This window comes from Larus michahellis, chromosome 10, assembly GCF_964199755.1.
Source record: "Larus michahellis chromosome 10, bLarMic1.1, whole genome shotgun sequence".
Taxonomy (NCBI): Eukaryota; Metazoa; Chordata; class Aves; order Charadriiformes; family Laridae; genus Larus; species Larus michahellis.
The window spans coordinates 16986583-17005453 of record NC_133905.1 but is presented as its reverse complement, the minus strand read 5'-3'; the positions used below and the strand labels follow the sequence as shown (position 1 = coordinate 17005453).

The 18871-nt window shown below is 52.0% G+C and overlaps 2 protein-coding genes across 3 annotated transcripts in view; one reads left to right on the top strand and one right to left on the bottom strand.

The window, feature by feature from the left end:
• Positions 1-18871, top strand: part of DNAH1 (dynein axonemal heavy chain 1) — a 72686-nt gene that overhangs the window by 44712 nt on the left and 9103 nt on the right. Inside the window, exons 46-64 of the mRNA XM_074602227.1 lie at positions 81-259; positions 1066-1296; positions 2700-2896; positions 3755-3890; positions 5049-5257; positions 5998-6169; positions 6506-6697; positions 7198-7308; positions 8394-8579; positions 13116-13307; positions 13750-13917; positions 14552-14743; positions 15156-15287; positions 15511-15636; positions 16140-16259; positions 16956-17105; positions 17498-17658; positions 17767-17992; positions 18077-18272. Coding sequence (XP_074458328.1) covers positions 81-259; positions 1066-1296; positions 2700-2896; positions 3755-3890; positions 5049-5257; positions 5998-6169; positions 6506-6697; positions 7198-7308; positions 8394-8579; positions 13116-13307; positions 13750-13917; positions 14552-14743; positions 15156-15287; positions 15511-15636; positions 16140-16259; positions 16956-17105; positions 17498-17658; positions 17767-17992; positions 18077-18272 — 3276 coding nt within the window. The remainder of the gene's footprint in view (positions 1-80; positions 260-1065; positions 1297-2699; positions 2897-3754; positions 3891-5048; positions 5258-5997; positions 6170-6505; positions 6698-7197; positions 7309-8393; positions 8580-13115; positions 13308-13749; positions 13918-14551; positions 14744-15155; positions 15288-15510; positions 15637-16139; positions 16260-16955; positions 17106-17497; positions 17659-17766; positions 17993-18076; positions 18273-18871) is intronic.
• Positions 8674-16549, bottom strand: LOC141749174 (HAUS augmin-like complex subunit 3). 2 transcript variants are annotated; one of them, XM_074602231.1, is made up of 5 exons: positions 16497-16549; positions 11382-12604; positions 10765-11204; positions 9896-10112; positions 8674-9487 (listed from the first exon to the last, which is right to left on the bottom strand). In XM_074602231.1, exons 2-5 carry the CDS (start codon positions 12585-12587, stop codon positions 9236-9238), a joined length of 2115 nt encoding a protein of 704 aa, XP_074458332.1. In that variant the 5' UTR covers positions 12588-12604; positions 16497-16549; the 3' UTR covers positions 8674-9235. The 2 variants fall into 2 exon arrangements, with proteins under 2 accessions (XP_074458332.1, XP_074458331.1); XM_074602230.1 differs by lacking the exon at positions 16497-16549 and adding an exon at positions 15129-15144.

The window sequence follows — 18871 nt, the reverse complement described above, 5'->3', positions numbered from 1 at the left end:
CACCCTTTTGCACTGCTAAGACGTTCTCAACCCAGAGCTGCCACCTCAGCATCGTTCTCCACCTTCCTCTGTCTCTACAGCAGGAGCACTTGCAGTCAAAGACTTGAATGAGCCCTTGGTTGACGCCACTATCTGTGTGTATTTGACCATCACATCTGAGCTGCTGCCCACACCAGCGAAGTCACATTACACCTTCAACCTGAGAGACCTCTCCAAGGTGTTCCAGGGCATGCTCATGGCTGAGCCCAGCAAGATCGAGGTGAGTCCTCCCATCAGCACAGCCGTGCCACCCAGGAGAAGACCTGAAATGTTCCAGTTCAGGTCTTGTTGACAGGCCTGCAAACAGGCCTCAATTTCTTATTGAAGCGGCACTTTGGCACTGTTCAATGAAGGTGGTGACCTTCCCTTTGGCTATACTGCCTAGTACCAGTAGTAAACAGAGTCCCCCTGCCACCCCAGTCCTTCCTTGGTGTGGAGGCAGGTGAGTGGCCACAGGGAGTCAGTACAGCGCAGCCTGGCCGTTCAGGGCTGGATGGAGCCGTCGGGGACCATGCAGGGGCAGAGGTGTTGTCCTGTTACCAGCTTGTAGCAATGGAGGCTTCTGCCCCTTCAGCGCTCCTGAGGACCTTGCTCTGGCACCAGCCTAGCCAGTAGGGATTGATTTATCACAGGAAATACTTGGGACCCTGGTTCTGTGCTACATCTAAATACACCAACAAACACAAGAACTTCTGAAAACAGTAAAAATTAAATTAAACTGGGGTAAAGATAAGGACAAACACCACGAAATTTAAATCTCTCAAAGAAAGCCTGACATATGGACAAATAAAGGGGGGATTAGCTGAAGCTGTAATGAGCTCTCTGCAAAGCAGCTGTTTTGACAAGAGTTGTTTTTGAGGAGAAGGGAATGCAGCTTCCTCCACCCAGTTCTTTCTCCACTCCAGCTGCCTTCTAGCAGGAGTGGAGCTGGCCACATGCTGGGCAGGAACCAGCTTTCCTGACAGCAAGGCTCTTAATACTTCTCTGCCTCTCTCATGGGGGTATTTTGCTGGGATTTCCTGCCAGGACAAAGTGGCCCTGCTGAGACTGTGGTACCACGAGAGCTGCCGGGTCTTCTGTGATCGCCTGGTCAGCAAGGAGGACCGGACCTGGTTTGACAACCTGATGAAGAATATGATGGAGGAGTTAGGCACCACTTTTGAGGAGGTCATACCCTCACAGCCAGTTCTGTTTGGGGACTTCATGGAGCCGGGTGCTAATATCAAACTGTACCAACCAATCAACAGCCAGGAAAAGGTAAGGGCCCTAGGAATCATCATGATGTGAACTATGTTCACATCTTCCAAGTCTTCTGCAAACAAAAGAAAACATTTAATAGTAACCATGGGGGTGCTTGAATTGAAGGTGTCTAGAATCACAAACCCTCCCAGGGCTCTCATGTAAAATCCTACCCCAGATATGGATAGTGGCTGCATTTGGTGCGATGGGAAGTTGAGGTGGAACAAACTCTCTCTGCAATGCCATCCTGGGGGCAGCCTGCTATGCCACATCTCCCAAATGAGCTGCACTTGGGACTGGAAAGTGAAATTTGCTGGAAAGAAATGGCACATTACCCCCAAACAATACTACTTTTGCCATTAAAGACTTCACAATTGACCTTTATAAGTAATTAATGTTACTGCCAGATTCTCTGTTGGAGAAGATACTGCAAGTACTTTGGTAGTGATAATTAAGCAAAGGCAATGAGCAGTACTTTTTGCACTCGTTATCAGAAACAGATGATTATCCTGTCGTCTCTCCTCTTGTGATCATCTCTCCTCTTGTGATAGCTGTGTGGCAAGGACTGGTAATTAACTGAGCTTTCCAATCTCTTTGCAAAGTAGGTAGGCCTGTCCCCCACCTAGATGAGCACAGCTGCGACAGCCAGACTTACCAAGCTGCTGCACAGTCCACTGACGCACACAGGACTTTGGCATCTAGGCAGGAATCTCAACACTATGAATTCCAGCTGGTTTTGCTTGCCCAGTTTCACAGGGAGATTGCTGAGGGGGGTGGGACCAAATCCCAGATGTATTCATGCTTCATCTTTTGCTCTGGCCTGAGGGTGCTGTTGAAGAGAGCTCTGGAAAGGCCAAGAGAGACTGCTGCTGCAGCTATTCTGTGCTGTGGGTGGACGAGGAGAAAAGCGCGCTTCTCTAGTCATCTAAAGCCAGCGGGTTTTTCTTCCAGCACCTGCCCATTCCATCCAGAATCCTAGCCACAGGATGCAGCAGCAGGCAGTGGTCAGCTGTAGAGTGAGGAAGCTCTCCCAGAGGGAGACCCTGGAACAGCATGAGTTGGGCAGCCACAAGCTATTTTATTTGAACTGCTGTTTCTCCAGGGAAACAGCACTGTTGGGAACAGCAGACCATAGTCACTTGCCTGAGTCAGTTTAAGGTCACCATTTAGCAGCTGCCACCACCATCACTAGCTAAATTCAGCCCAGTCCAATGGCAATTCCTATAGGAGCATGGAGCAAAGAGAACCACCACCTCCCCACAAGCAGCTCCCAGGGAGCAGCAGAGAGAGGCAGCTGCTCCCAGCCCCTGCTGAGCACCAGGCTCTGCCCTCCCAGGGGTCCGGCTGTGCTTACAGACAACCACGCACACCCTCACGTTTGCTTTTACCTGGTAGTCACAATTGGCCATTTCTGCCCACAGCTGAAGGTTGTCATTGAGGATTACCTGGAGGAGTACAATCAAATCAACACCCCAGAGCTGAAGCTTGTGCTTTTCATGGATGCGATACAGCATATCTGCCGAATCAGCCGGATCCTGCGGCAGGCTCCAGGGAATGCTCTTCTCCTGGGTGTTGGGGGCAGCGGGAGACAGTCTCTCACCAGACTGGCATCTCACATGTAAGTAATGCACTCCAATGCACATAATGTGGAGCAGCTCCATTGGGGCTGCCTCCAGAGAATCTCTTTTCCTGACCTTACTGCTGGTTACCCATTTTTCTGGTTGCTGACTCTTCAGATTTAACAGTCAAGAGCTGGAGCTCAGTTAACATGCACAGCTACAGTAGAAAAAATTGACTTTTTTTCCTGCTAGTAGCTTGGGTTACTGCTGTGGGCATGCAGCGAATGAGCAAACGCAGCATGGTGCATGGCAGCTCAGTGGCCTGTGCAGCACTCAGCATGGCAGGGGGAGAGATAGGGGCTTCTTCCTGGGAGCTGGGCAGCTGGAAGACAAAGGCAGGAACTACTAGTGACAAGTGATCAAGTGACAGTGGCAGCCTGGCAGTAGGACTGGTGAGTCTTGGGAACGAAGGGGCCTCAAGGAGGAAACTTGATGAGCCGGGGAACTAGGGTGAGGAAGAAAATTCTTGCAGCTCTGAATACAGTGTGTGATTCTAGAGAAACGCATCCACAGTTCCCAGGTGCACCAGGCTCTGAGGGCAGCATCACAAAAAAATTCCACATTGAGTTGTTCCCTCTGCACTCTGAGGCACTGGGCCCAACAAGCAGTGTGACTGTGTTAGCTCATGGAATTGTACTTCTCCCTGTTTCTAGCTACCTCGGGTATCTCTGCTTTGAGTAAAACGTGCTCTTGGGTTGGTGGCTGAACATGGCACAAGGACAGATGTGTGCTCAGGACTCATTGCAGGAAAACAACTTGCTTGAGTCCTCTCCCCCTGAGTCCACAACACATGCTCAGGATTGACAAAAGAGGAGATTTTAATTCCCTGTAACTCCCCAGGCTTCTCTTTCCTTTAGGGCAGATTATGAGTGTTTCCAGATTGAACTGTCCAAAAATTATGGCATAACTGAATGGCGAGATGACGTGAGGAAGATCATGATGAAGGCAGGCCTTCAAAGTCTACCCAAGACCTTCCTATTCGTAGACACACAGGTACAGGAGTATTAGCATGGTGGACTCCATCTCAAAAGGAGTCAGAAACACATCTCTAAGCTCAATAAATCCCCCTAAGGAGGATTGAGGAGCTTGATACAAACCAGGTACAACTTGTATTTCTTAAGTAGTCCACCTTCATCATCTTATAAAGAAGCCCCAGGTAAACCAAAGGTGGTATGTTTGTTGCTAGAGGGACTGTAGAGCTCTGTGTGAGTGGGCTGATTGTTCTGTTGCTCAAGGAAGACTCTTTCAGCTCCAGCCAAGGGTTTGGTGGAATCAAAGATTTTAGACCCAGCTGCCTGAAGCTAAGCACTATGCTGGCTGCTGATACTAGAAGTCCTAAGTAACATTGTTCTCTTTCTTTTCAAAGATATCAGGCCGTATGCCTGCTGGTTCCACAGGATAATGTTGGCTTGTTTACTGTAACCTGTAACTTGCTAAGGACTGAGCCAGCTTCTGGAATTCATGGTTATGTTCCCCATAGACTTTTTTACTGCCTTCATTATCATAGGAACCGAGTCCCTTCTGGCAGTGCCCTAAGCAGTGAGATGAGCAGCTGTCAAATGCTGCTTGTTCTTGCATCCTTTTCCCTGCAGTGAGAAGCACGTGTGGGAGAAGAGAGGCATGAGAGGGTGCATTTAGTCAAGTAGATGGATGCTGTGTATTTCTGATTTAGCAAAGGTGGAGAGGTGAGTGTAGCTCTGGAGGGAGATCGTCCCACAGACTGTGACACATCTCTACAATTACTCTGTCTCCCACATCGATGAGCTTTATCCTAATAACAAAGCGTTCTGTGCTGGAGGAATGAAGACACAGAGCAACCTGGTGTCTGGGGTCTGGTTGTAGAGTCCCTGCAAAGCAGGGAGCACGGCCCTGAGCTCAATTTGTCTGTAAGGAGACAATAAACGGGCAGAAGGAGGTTTGTTCTCAGACATACACCCCCACCCCTGAAATGGCTGGATATGCTGTTCAATTGTAAATGCTGGACAAGGGTCAGAGTATGCTTTACTGCAGCCGAGTGATCACAGAAATGGTTTCTCATTACGGAGGCTGAAGGCTATATTTATCCAGAAGTGATCTCCATGGCATGTGGAGACATGACTGTCTTATAACTTTGGAAACTGCCTTTTCTTTTGTTCTGCCCCATCTACTTAGATTAAAAACGAATCCTTCCTTGAGGATATCAACAACCTGCTCAACTCAGGTGACATTCCCAACATTTACAACCCCGATGATCAAGAAGAGATCATGACGGCTATGAAGCCCGTTGTTCGAGATCTAGGGCAGCAGCCCACCAAGGCCAGTTTGATGGCTGCATACACAGGACGGGTTCGCAGCAATATCCACATGGTCCTGTGCATGAGGTACAGTTCAGGGGTAGGACTCCATGCTGTCAATGTTAATTATTCCCTCCTTGTCTTTTGCCTTGCATCACTTTGTCATGGGACATTTGTATCCAAGCCCCTGACTTTGGAGGAGGAGCAAGGTTTGCACACCACCTTCCCATAGGATTGGATACTCTTTTTTTTTTTTTTTTTTTTACGCTTTGCTGGTTTCAAGAGGAAGTTTGAAATGTTTAAGAATATGATTGTAAGTGATCCAGATTAAATACAAGCTTCCTCCTCCATACATCATTGAGGTGTTCATTACAAAAATATCTTACTTGAATTTGGGGTTCAGTTGCACCGTGTTTACTCATGATTCTAGTGCATAGCCTGTGAGCAGCTTGCAGGAGGGCTGCCAGAAGGTACAGGGCATTCTCTGCAAGTACACGCACTCACCTGCATGAAACAAACTTCAGATCACATTTATTTGTTACCCCTTAAGTGTTCTCCCTAGGCAGGGACCCAGAAAACATCACCTTTCTACCATCTTAATACTTCCAGAATATACCCAGAGCTTCTAAGGAGTGAGCTGTGACGTGCACCTTAGGACATGGGGCTCACTGCTGGAACTTTCATTCCCTTATCCTTCTTCCTTAGGTCTATTCCCTTCCTTCTTGCTCTGTAAGAGTTCAGGATGGTTCTAGGGAAATAAGAAAGCTATTTTATCCTCATATCTGTAGCTAGTTGTAACATCTCTTTTCTGCATATCTTCCCCTCAGCCCTATTGGAGAAGTCTTCCACGCACGCTTGAGACAGTTCCCCTCTCTTGTGAACTGCTGTACCATTGACTGGTTTAATAAGTGGCCTGCTGAAGCGCTGCAGTGCGTTGCTGCCTCCTTCTTGCATGAGATCCCACATCTTGGTGCCAGTACTGAAGATGTCAATGGGATGGTAGGTGCCACACTCAACACAGCTCCTGGATGCTCAGTGTGCCATGTCTTGAGGTGCACATAGACAATGGATACAGGACACACCTGCAGAAAGGTCCTACCCGTAGCAGAAATGTTTCATGTCACAGTCATTCAAATACAGAACTAGTTGGCTTTTGTATGCCTTGAAATGGCCATGTCCATTTGTCACCCTTCCTCTGTATGCATATATAAGCTCTGCTGTGACAGTATACTTAGGCTCTTTATAAGTCCCTTGTGCTCTCTGTGGGCATCACATGGACTTACCTACCACTTGTTCAGCACTGAATAAAAATGTTTCTTTCCTTTCTCCTTGTAGATTCAAGTGTGTGTAAAAATTCATCAGAGTGTGGCAAAGAAGTGCCAAGTATACCTGGCAGAGCTGGCCAGACACAACTACGTCACTCCCAAGAGCTATCTCGAGTTCCTCAGCATCTTCAGTTCCCTGATTGGAAAGAAGAAACAGGAACTGATGACAGCCAAGAAAAGGATGAAAAGCGGCCTGGACAAGGTCTGTCCCTCACACCCAGGAGAGCTTTGGGGCCCCCTTACCTGCTCTGAGCAGTTGACTTATAGCTGCAGAGATGCAGGGAGATGCGCCATACATCTCCTGTGTAACAGGAGAAAACTCAGGCTAAAGCAAATCAGAACAATGCCTTCTGCCAGGTCCGAGTCTGTAACAGCTCTAAAAAGAGCGATGGTCTCCAGTCTTTGGGGACCGCAGACCTCTCTGTAGCTCATCATCTCTTGGAATGTTCCTTATTAACCTTTTCACTGAAAGCCTTACAACAGCAACGTTGTTCTGCTGACTGTTTGCAATGAGTTTATGAAGTAATGCCCATCGTGTGCTGGCTCCATTAGGCGTTACTGTTTAGGAGCACACCACAGTGCCAGATTGTTGCTTCAGCAGGGACCAGGGCAGGACCTGCTGTGTACAGCCTGACACTGGGCAGGGAGCATCCACCAGGGCAGCACCCGTGGCTGCTGCCTCACTCTGCTCTGCTCCCACAGCTCCTGCAAACAGCAGAGGATGTAGCAAGGATGCAGGAGGAGCTGGAGTCCGCCCGCCCTCTCCTGGCACAGGCAGCCAAGGACACACTGGCAACCATGGAGCAACTGCAGGTACCGTTGCTGAACAGCCCTGCACTTTCCAAGTCTGGCTGCTCAGACTGGACATGGGGCTTGGGGATGCCTTGCAGGGATTGTATGAAGTCCTGTTTGATTTGACAGTAAGAAGGCCTCAGATTAGCACAGCAGGTATTTAGGCAGAGCAGCACTGACAGCGAGAATGACCTTTTGTTGGGGTCCCTGCTCTGGTGTTGGTGGGGGCCAGTCACGATCTACCAGCCAGTTGCCAGCAGAAGCAATGCCCCTGTCTGAAACCACAATCCAGGGGTCAGTCAGCCAAAGTACCAGCTCCCTTTCCTCACTACTTTAGACCCTCACAAGCACAGACTAGCAACGCCACTGACATAATCCTCAGGCAGCCCAGACTGTTGTTGCTGAAAGGGATCATTCCCCCACATCTCAGCCCAGGGAGATGATCCAGCTGCAGCCTGTCCTGCTAGCCCAGACCTCAAGGATCATCACACACAGTCACTCATGCCACTGTAGAAGAGGGAACTGTCCTGTGTTGGCTGTCACTGCCGTTGCTGCCTGCCTTTCTCCTACTTGGGAGGGCCAGGCTGAAACAGAGGGAACAGAGACACTAACATCATACAGCTCAGCTTGCAAAGGGGAAAGAGTTTGCAATCTATCTCCCATGTTCCCACACAGCAGATAAAGATTTGGCTGTATTCCATGTTCCCTTTACACCTCCTGGTAGTGTTTTAACCCTGGGGGTAGGCAGAAGTGACAGTTTTAGAAACAAAACCCTCAGCATAGTTTCTTATTCTCCTATCCCCCTACACATTTGCATGCCTATGCATCCTCTCCCTGTACTAATAGGAAAAATGGGTAGAGCAGCTAATTCCTGCAGGACTAATACCATTCCAGGCACAGCCAGAGCTGAAGCTTGTGGATGATCTCTAGAGGCTGACAAAAACCTCCTGCTGGTATGATGCAGGAAGGGGATCCCCTTCAGCAGTTAGGCCCCAGCATGTCTCTGCTGGAAGACAACACATGTGATCCCTACCTAGCAGTGCTGAGCCAACCCAAAGGGGTGCTCTGGCTCCAGCATGCTTCTGAGGCTGTCTCTGGTGGTGCAGGTGGACACAGCTGTGGCTGAAGAGACAAGAAGTGCTGTGCAGGCTGAGGAGATGAAGGCCAAAGTGAAAGCCCAGACAGCCCAAGCCATTGCAGATGATGCTCAGAAGGACTTGGCTGAAGCCCTCCCAGCCCTGGATGCTGCTCTTGCCAGCCTGAGGAACCTCAACAAAAGTGATGTTACAGAGGTAACTGGGTTGAGGGGAAGAGTGGCAGAGCTGAGTCTGGTCCTGGACAGCCTCTCACTTTGCAGCAATTCCCCTTCTATAGGCTTGCAGCATCCCTAGCCTTTTCCAGCATCTCCATCCATCCCCTGGATAGGATAGTCAGAGAAAGGAGGGTGATTCGGAGCCTGGCAAGTGTCACAGCCCATAGCTGAGAAAGCAAATTCAGCAAATACAAGATTTCACCGCACAGAGCGTAACAGCTGTGGAGGGGAAGAACAGGCTTATTTCTCTGCAATTGTTTTTATTCCCCACCAAACATGCAAAACTCCTTTCCCCAGGTGGAGAAAGACACAGACACTGTCAGTCCACTTGCCCCCAGCACCCATCCTCTGGTAGAGCTGGCATGAAAAGTCTCCTGTCTATACAAGGCTTCCAATGCCAACTCACAAGATGCATCAATTTCTTACATATCATCTAACCCACTCCCCAGCTTCAGCAAAATCTTCATTTAATGAATAAGGTCCCTGCTTCTTTTAAGCACAGCTGGTGGGCCATGACCCAAGTATCCTGTCACTGGAGCCAGGACAACCAGAGTTCTCTCCCAGTCCAGGATTAATGACCTAGCCCAGCCAAAAGAGGATGCCACTTTTATGACAGGGGGAGAGCATCCCTTTGACCTATTCCTTTGCATGGGGCAGCTCCATCAGTGGTCCCTTGGAGGAAGCTGACACCTGCTTCTCCAGCTCCTCCACCACTTCTCTCAGCCGTTCCTCATTGCAGTAAAAATACACATAAAGGTTGCGCTCTGTCTGCAGGATAGGGCTCTCCAGAGATGTACGCTTGACCTTGAGGTCACTCAGGAGGTCTGACAGCATTTCATGGAGGTTGTCCTGCATGGTGTTAAGTTGCTCCATCAGCTCGATGATCTCCTGAGGGGCAGAGCCCAAACACATATGAATGTGCAGAAAGAGGGGGATTTTTCTTCCACCCATGGAACAGCTCAGCCCATCAGACACAAACCACCCACCTGGCTCTGGCCTCCAAACACATCCAGTCCAAGCAACAGAGGTGGCTTATTGGGCCCTCTTGGCTAAGGCACCCCAATCTCTATACTTCACAGGTGAAGCACAGCGAGAATCACCTCTGTCCCTCAGCCCACCACTGCCTGACTGGATAGCTTTTGGGACAATGCAAGGATCAGGCCAGCCTCCCCTCCCTCTGTGGGCTGAGAGGCAGTAAAGTCTTCTCCCTGCACCCAGGGAGGATGGCACAGAGGGCTCCAGCTCACAGCCCTGTGTGCCCCAGCAAGGCCTGGTGGAGCAGGAGTGCTTGCTTACCGGAGAGGAGAGCTGCAGCTGGTTGGAGCTGTTGTACAGCAGCTGGTAGAGCACCGCTATGGAGGACTCCAGGGCAGGGAGCTGGGATGTAGGAGCTGCCAACTGTGCTTCCAGCACCCTCTGGTCCTCAACCAGCTGTGCACATTGGGCTGCTAGGGCCTCATAGCTGCGTAAGAGCTGCTCTTTCTGATCTTTCCCCACCAGCATGTCCCAGAGCCTGCAAGAGGGGACAGCCAGCCAAAGGTGTGAGCAGTGCACCAGCACTGAGGAAGAACAGGGCTGGGGGGACATTGTGCCCTGTGGGACTGGAGTGCAAGCAGCTGTGGGGCAACAATGAGAAGACAGCCACTCCTGGTGAGCTGGAGTTCATGTCCTGGGGGTGTGGGAAGAGCACCATAGTCTCTGGTCCAGTCCAGGCTGGCTCAAGAGCCAGTCAGGACTCCTTGCTGGCAGACACCAGCAGTAGCTACTACAGACCTGTGCAGGGAGGACTGAGAAGCCCCTGTCAGTGCAGGACACCCAACCAGAGAAAGCTCTTGCTCTAAGCAGCTCGTACTTCCTTCTGGCCCAGCTCTCCTTCTGAAGCTGAAGACTTGCTGCTACACCCTCCACCTTCATATCTTAGGAAAACCTCTGTTCTCCATACACATTCCTTCTCCAAGCCCATGCTTTGCTGCATCAGCCCTAGCCAGCCAGGAAGTAGATGCTTCTGGGAATTGCTCACCACTGTAGAGCCAGGGTGGCTCTGTGCTGGCAGAAGAGCACTTCTAGACTGCCTGGTAGCTTGGGTCTGCAGCATGCCTCTCCCATTCTCATGCTGCCTCCTCCACATCTAGTTTGTTTCTCATGCACACACACAAGGCCCTTACCGTACAGCAGAGAGGTCTTTGGGGTTTATCCATGTGCATGGACAATCCTTCTGGGAGGAGCTGGCATCTTTGAAGTAGCTCTGCTGCTCCTGCAGCCTGGTCTGGGTTTCCCTCATGGCAGTTTCCATCTCTCTCATCCAAGCAGCGTTCTGGTCCAGCTCCTTTCTCTCTCGTTTCAGACAGAGCTCCAGCAGATCCAGGCGACTCTGCTGGTTTGCCAGCCATGCAGCTGCCTCCTTCTGCCTCCCAGCGATGTACTGCAGATGGGCATCTTCCAGGCTGAACTGCCTCTGCAGAATGGGCAGGCAAGAGAGACTGGCCTCTGCCTTCAGCAGGGGTGGCAGCTGGTGGGTCAGGGTATGTGTGATGTCGCAACGCAGGGCATGAAGCCGCTTCTGAAGCGTGGCAGCCTGACACCGGAGCTCCGCCTCAACTACATGCTGTGCAGGGGAAACACAAGACAAGCTAGTGTCAGGGCACACCGCTAGAGCTGCCTGGCTCTGCCACCCCCTCCTGACATGCCAACTGTGCTCCAGCATTCAACAGGAGGGACTGTGGGCAGCACAGGCAAACCCCGACACAAAGGATGACGGAGGGAAAGGGAGCACTGTCCCTACCTGGTTCTCCTCAAGAGCTTCCAGAGTCCTCTGGGCCCACTCCAGCGCAGCACGGTTGCCTTCCACTTTTGCTGACATGACTATAACCTCCCTCTGGGCACAGATACGTGCCTTCTCCATTTGGCTCACCTCCTTGCAGTAGCTATCTTGGTCCCGCAGTATCTCATCTCCATCAGTCCCAAGGCTTTTCGGCATCGTTGTTTGTTTGGCGTCCATTCTCTCTGTGGCTTCCTGGCTGCCATCTCTTTCCTCCTCATCCCCCATGCTCAACACCTCTCTCCCATTTCTCCCTTCTGCTAGCAGCTCTGCCCTTGAGCCTTGGACCAGTATTCCCTGACGTGCTGATGCCACCCCGTGTGGTGTCTTTGCACACACTTGATAAGGAGCTCCTCTTCCTTCCAGTATTTCCCAGTCTGAGTCCATCTGTGTTCCAGCCTCCAACCTTTCCTTCAGGCTGCTCTCTCCCTGTGCACTTTCTCCCTGAGCACCTGGAGCCTGGATGGTCCCCGGTAGGACCTGCTGGATGAACCTCTCAAATGCATCAGTGGCCTGTTGTTCTAGCTCCATGTAAGGGCCAAGATCCATCTCGCACAGCAGTGCTGGTGGCTGGCCTTTCCCCATGTCCCCACACCACTCTGCCAGCTGCTTTGCAGCCTTGCTGATCTGGCTCAGGACAGCGCTGGTTTGGAAGATCTCCGCTTCCAGGTCCCTCTCAGCCTTCCTCAAGTCCCGCTTCACTGCTTTCTCCTCCTCCTCCAAATACCTCAGCTCCTGCTGCAGGTTGGCTGTCAGAGCCTGCAGCTTGCTGTACCGCCAGAGCTGACAGTCACGATAGTCCTGAAGCTCCTGCTGCAGGGCCTCCAGAGAGGGACCCTCATCATCTGGTATCGTGTGTGGGAGCTGTGGGACCTTGCAGCAAGTCTGCAATGCCTGCTCGAGGGCATCCCCTTCCAGGATGGGCTTGCCTGAAGCCAGCAGGGCATCGTAGGCCTCCACCTCAGCTGGGGTCAGCACGTTCTCATCACTCACTGTGCTGCAGAACCACTCAAGGAACTGCTTTGTCTGAGGGCAGTCAAAGAGCCAGTCAAAGTCCCTCGCACAGAGGGTGTCTGCATGGGGATAGATCAGCCTCAGCCTTGCCACAAACTCTGCCCCTCTGCTGACTGTGTTCAGTGGGAAGGCCTGGGATTGGCTCTGGCTGAACATGGCAAGGATGGTCAGCACTAAAAGGGAAAAAGCAGGAGTCATCCTTAAGGGTCCTGACACCCACAACCATCTCAAGGGTGCCACAGTAGCACTCCTAGCTACCTGCTTGAGGAGAGGCTCAAGCAGTCCCTCCACAAGTGCTACAGTCCAGCTCATGGGCTGCAGCATTGCTATGGTGGGGTACAAGACAAATGAGAGCCCACAGAGCAAGGGGGAAAGCCTGCCTGTGTCCCATTTCTGTATGACCTCCTACCCAGGGCCAGACAGATCTAGCTCCTATGCCAAAACATTTCCACTCTGCAAGATACACCTGTCAGAGCATCAGGCTTTTTCAGCCTACCAGTAGTTTGCTCCGTGCCCTTTCTGATAACCAGCTTTGCCTTCAGATACCTCTGCCCTTCTTGCCTGTCCATTGCGTCCTCTAAATGTCCCACCTCTGGTCCCAATCTCCCCAGGGGCAGCTGAGGGATGAGCATCCCCTCTCACTGAGAACCAAGCCAACCCACTGTCTCCATTTGGGTTTTGAAGGTACGAGCAATGCAGCGGCCTCCCCTCGGTGTGAAGATGGTGATCGAAGCTGTCTGCATTATGAAAGGAGTCAAGCCCAAAAGGGTGCCAGGAGAAAAGCTAGGCACCAAGGTGGATGACTACTGGGAGCCAGGCAGGGGCCTTCTCCAGGACCCAGGGAAGTTCCTGGACAGCCTGTTTAAGTACGATAAGGTAAGTGATAGCAGAGGGAGGCTGTGATCAGGTATTGCCTCACAGGGATCCTTCTCACAGCAATGAAGCTTAAAGCTCTTTATGGGCAACACCTTTCAGCAGCACAGAGGATGAGGGCATATTTGGCTTGGAAGTCCTCATGTCAGCTGGCAGCACTTCATTGCCTTGGGCAATGGGACCCAGGCACACAGGTCTTCCCCTTCTGTCCCTCTGCTCTTTGCATGTGGAGGAGCTAGATGGAAGTGGTATGCGAACGGATTTACCCAATACCACAGCCATACCTCCCAGGCCTCAACATGCAGCAATTTGATTACTCTTGCTCCAGTGCGACGCCTTAACCACCCTGCCAGGTCCTGGTGAGGGAAGCCCTTGGAGACCCTCCTCAGTCAGATCTCTAGCACCCTCATCACCGATCTCCTCTCTCTCACACCATTCCTTGCAGGACAATATTGCGGACTCTGTGATCAAGGCCATCCAGCCCTACATTGACAGTGAGGAGTTTCAGCCAGCTGCCATCGCCAAGGTCTCCAAAGCTTGCACCTCCATCTGCCAGTGGGTGCGTGCCATGCACAAGTACCACTTTGTGGCCAAGGTCGTGGAGCCCAAGCGGGTAAGAGGCAGTGTGACCCAGTTGCTCTAGGTGTTAGGGAACACAGCACTAGCAGCCCCCTTCTGCAGGAGATGCCAAGAGTCACCATGTTCTGCAGGTCAGGATGTAATAATGTTCAGACCAAGCCTTAGCGGAGCAAGAGCCCCAAAACCTGGTAACGTAATAACATAGAAGAAATCAGCCTAGAATGTGCTGGGACAGAAGTGATACCTTGTTCTTAGTGCTGGGTTCCTGGCTCAGCAGAAACTGTACTTAGAGAAGCATTCCAGCATCTCACTAGTGTCTCAGCCTTAATCCTCTCCAAGCCTAGCTATTTCTTTATTATTATTTTGGGGCAAGCAGAGGAACCTTTCTTTGTTTTCACCACTGGGCCACATCCTGAGCTTGTTTAAGCTGGCACAGGCTCTTGGCTTTTTGGAGCTATGCAGAAATGTCCTCTTACCTTTATTCCTGGGCTTGCACAATGACCTGCCCCTGGACTCAGGCAGGTCAACCTTTGTCATACCGGGAAGGATATCAGTATCACCTAGTGCTTTTATGGAAAACCAACTCTTGCTCCAAGGTCTTTCGCTGTTTGGGGAAGAACCTGGCCACATGCCCAACATACCCACCATTTCCTTGTGCATGTCCCCAGCGAGCCTGGCGGGAGGCAGAAGAGGACCTGCGTGCCACTCAGCAGGTCCTTGAGGAAGCTAAGGAACGCCTAAGGGAGGTTGAAAGTGGCATTGCCATGCTGCAAGACAAGTACAAGATGTGCATAGCCAAGAAGGAAGAGTTGGAGATGAAGTGTGAGCAGTGTCAGCAGAGACTGGGCCGTGCTGATATGGTAAGTTGCATTCTGCCTGCTTACACGAGACAACCTGATTTCAAGTCAAGGAGTACAGTGATGAAAACCTCTTTGTGCCTGCAACTTATGACAATTCTAGGTTGAAGCTGCCTGGCCAGATCTCAGCAGCACTACAGGACTAGGGAAGCTAAGCTAGCCAGGCACTGATGTGAAAAGCTGTTGTCCTCTTGTGCACAGCTTCTTCAGCCAGCAATGAGTCTCCAGGACAGCTGAGAGCAGCCCAGTAATCCCAGAATTATGTGCTCAAAGCTGGGGACAGAATTCAGGATATGGCAGAGGTCACCCTGCAGCCTCTGGTCACCATCGGCTGCAGTGTTACCCAGAGAGCAGCAGGTTGAGGACACAAGGCTAGACCACACAGTACCTCTCATGTGTGCAACTTATCCCACAGCTCATAAACAGCTTGGCTGATGAGAAGGTGCGCTGGCAGGACACTGTGGAGAACCTGGATTACAAGATCAGCAACATCACTGGGGACGTGCTGGTTGCATCTGGCTTTGTGGCCTACCTGGGCCCTTTTACGGTAAGCGAGCAATGCTTCCCACAGGGCTCAGTTAGTTCCTCTGCTCTCCTGGCCCCATGCTGTCACTGGCCAGATCCACTGGGAGAAAGGATCCCTCCTGGATCTCTCCATTTGTGCCAGAGGCTGCACAGGGTCTCATTTGAACGGAAGCAGGAGGGTTTATATGCTCACAGCAGGCTAGCTGCAACCAAAAGAAAGGCTGTGATAGTGCTTCTCATGGCAGGGTCACTACCGCGTAGCGCTGTGCAACGAGTGGCTGAGGCAGCTGTCAGAAAACAACATTCCTCACACCAAGGAGCCAAACCTCATCAGCACCCTTGGAGACCCTGTGGAAATCCGCTCCTGGCAGGCAAGTTGCAGAAAAACCCAACACTTCAGGCTGAAGGTGCCTCAGGCAAAGGCTAAAACACTGAGCTCACCACTCACTAACATCACCTGTACCAAAGGACAGGCCCCAAACCAAACAGCTCAGTAATGACCGAGCACCTCCACACTGCAGAGCTGGAATTGCTGCCAGGGCTCCTTGCACAATGAGCAGGAGAGGACGCGGCAGCATCCAGGGCAGCAGTAGCAGCTCTCAGGGCATCAGGCTTAACCCATAAGACTTCCCCTTTGCAAGCCACAGGCTTACGGCAAAGCCCCAGCTGTAAGCCTAACTCAGCCAGCAGAGCTCTGTCCCATGGCTCAGCCGCCTCAGGCAGAGCTGCGGCTCTGGACTCAGCTGCTGTTAGAGACACCCTCCCCACCATACCCTCCCCACCACAGTGGGACCACACAGGGGACAGGGCAGCAAGGGTTTCTCTCCTCTCAGCTGTTCCCAACAGCTTTTTTTTTTTTTTTTTACCCCGTTAGGTTGCTGGCTTACCCAACGACACCCTGTCTGTGGAGAATGGGGTAATAACACAGTTCTCCCAGCGCTGGACTCACTACATAGATCCCCAAGGACAAGCAAACAAGTGGATCAAGAATCTGGTAAGAGCTGTGGGGAGGAAAGCCAGGTCTGCCAGGAGAGGGGAAGCAGCTCTCTGTAAGGATTTGCCCAGAGCAGCCCCAGGCTTTGGGCTCCAGAGCTGCAAGACCCTCCACAGTCCCAGCCCAGGATCCCCAGCACCGGACAAGCTCCACATCCATCTCCCATACAACAACACTAGCATCTCCCATAACAGCCTTTGGGGTCCCTAGGACAGGGAGGGATCGGGGTAGCCTTACCTGGCTAGTGAGCACAGTCCCTGCTGACAGAGTACAAGAGACACAGACCACCACCTCTGCTCTCCTGGAAGAAAGCCACACACTGCCCTTTTGAAGGGTCAGGCAGGAGGCTCTGGCAGCTGCTCCTGTTTTGCTCCCTGAAGGCTTTTCCCACCCACCTGCTCTTACTTTGCAGGCAAACAAGCTCTGAGTTACCAGTGTGGAGCTCTGTAGGGACACGGGTTTGGAAGGAGGTTGTCCCTATTCCCTCCCTTCCTGCTGCCTCGGGCTGTCTGTAGTGTCTGGTGACATGGGCCAAGCTTGCCAAAATAGCCAAAAACTAGCTGAGCAAGGAAAGATATTATTTCTGCTGCTCTGGGGAGCTGAATCAGCCTAGTGAGACGTGTACCATGCACCAGAGCTGGACATGAAGGTGGGCAGGACACCACAGAGACCCTGCCCTTCCCTGCTGCCTTTCAGGAGAAGGTGAACGGCCTGGAGGTGGCCAAAATGAGTGACCGGGACTTCCTCAGCAGTCTGGAAAATGCCATTACCTTTGGGAAACCCTTCCTGCTGGAGAATGTCAGCGAAGAGCTGGATCCAGCCCTGGAGCCTGTCCTGCTGAAACAGGTTCTGTACCTCACCTTGGCAAGGAGGGCAGTGGGCACCTGGCCGGGCTGGAAGCGGGTATCTGACTGGGGTGCAGTGGGACTTGGTGGGTTTGCAGGTCTCTCTGGGCAGGCAGCACTCAAATGGATGTTACCTCTGCTCCGTGTGTGCAGCCTTCTGCACACCCCAGTCTCCTGCCAGCAGGCATTTTGTCTTGGCGTGGCAGACAGGACCATGGTATGCAGCTGCTGCATTCAGGTCCAGGCCTTCAGGTCTGCCAGGGAGCTTTGAGCTCCTCTGTCAGAGATTCTTCAGACTCTCTCCTCTCTGCAGAGAGCAGGGCGCTACGGGATGCCTTCCCTCACAAGAGGTAACCATCCCAGCTTTCCTGCATTTTTTTCTCTCTGGTGCAGACCTACAAGCAGCAAGGCAACACAGTGCTGAAGATGGGGGATGCGGTGATCCCCTACCACGACGGTTTCAAGATGTACATCACCACCAACATGCCCAACCCTCACTACAGCCCTGAGGTCTCCACGAAGCTCACCCTCATCAACTTCACCCTCTCACCCAGGTACCTGCTTACCCCATTAGCTGCCAACAATGCTCAGCCTCATTCCTTACAGTCCTCAAGCCTTTAGGCTTGATGCCCCCATCGTCACCTCCATGGCTTTTGTTGTAGTGGCCTGGAAGACCAACTGCTGGGACAAGTGGTAGCTGCAGAGCGGCCTGACTTAGAAGAAGCTAGAAACCAGCTAATTGTTAGCAATGCTGAGATGCGTCAGGAGCTGAAGAAGATAGAAGACCAGATCCTGTATCGGCTCAGCACTTCTGAAGGAAACCCCGTAGATGACTTAGAGCTTATCAAAGTGCTGGAGGCGTCCAAGCTCAAGGCAGGGGAGATCCAGGTCAGAGGTGGAGGTGCTCTTTCCCCCACTGCTGTGCATCCCCTGCCAGCGCTGCATTAACCATGACGTCTCCTCTGTCCCCAGGCCAAGGTAATGGTGGCGGAGCAGACAGAGAAGGACATCAACATTACCCGCCTGCAGTATGTGCCCGTTGCCATCCGCTCGCAGATCCTCTACTTCTGTGTCTCAGACCTGTCCAACGTGGACCCCATGTACCAGTACTCACTTGAGTGGTTCCTCAACATCTTCCAAATGGGGATCAGTAACTCCGAGAAAGCAGGTGCCCATCCGGGACATCCCCCTCCCTTCCCCTTCCTTACTCCACATTCTTGGCTTAGTGGCAGCAGAAGCTAGGACACCTGCAGAGTCAAGGCAAACATCCCTGCTTGCACTGGCTCTCAGCATGGGCCAGAGCTGCCCCTAGTTATGCCCACACAAGGGAAGAGAAGATTTGGTCGCAGCCTGTCCTCTGTTCTCATCCCTGCTACTTCTCTGCTGCCCGTCTGACCAGGCGGGAGGGATGTTAGTGCCAGGGCACAGGCAAGGTACATGTGCCATCCTGGTAATGGCGTGGCTCTGCTTGTCACAGAGTCACCTCCACGCACAGGTCCTGGCTGCTGGTGCTGGGCTGAGGGCAGCTCTCCCCACCCGGCAGCACGTGTTAGCCAGGTTGGTCATGACTGGGCCCGTGTAGGCTGCCGTGGGGCAGTGTGGGCTCCCTCCCAGTGCTGGGGCAGTGTTTTCTGCTGCGTGCTGAGTCTCACGGCCTTGTGCTTTCACAGGGGTTTCTGTGCCTCATCTGTATTGACAGCGACATCTTTTTTTTTTAATTTTTTAATTGCCTAGGTTGGAAGGGACCTTTCAGATTATCTAGTTCAA

Coding starts and splice junctions, on each gene's coding strand:
- LOC141749174 (XM_074602230.1), bottom strand. Junction 11,205..11,381: donor AAGCTCTTGAGGAGAACCAG/GTAGGGACAGTG, acceptor TCCCCTGCACAG/CATGTAGTTGAGGCGGAGCT. Junction 9,488..9,895: donor AGCTGCAGCTCTCCTCTCCG/GTAAGCAAGCAC, acceptor TCTGCCCCTCAG/GAGATCATCGAGCTGATGGA.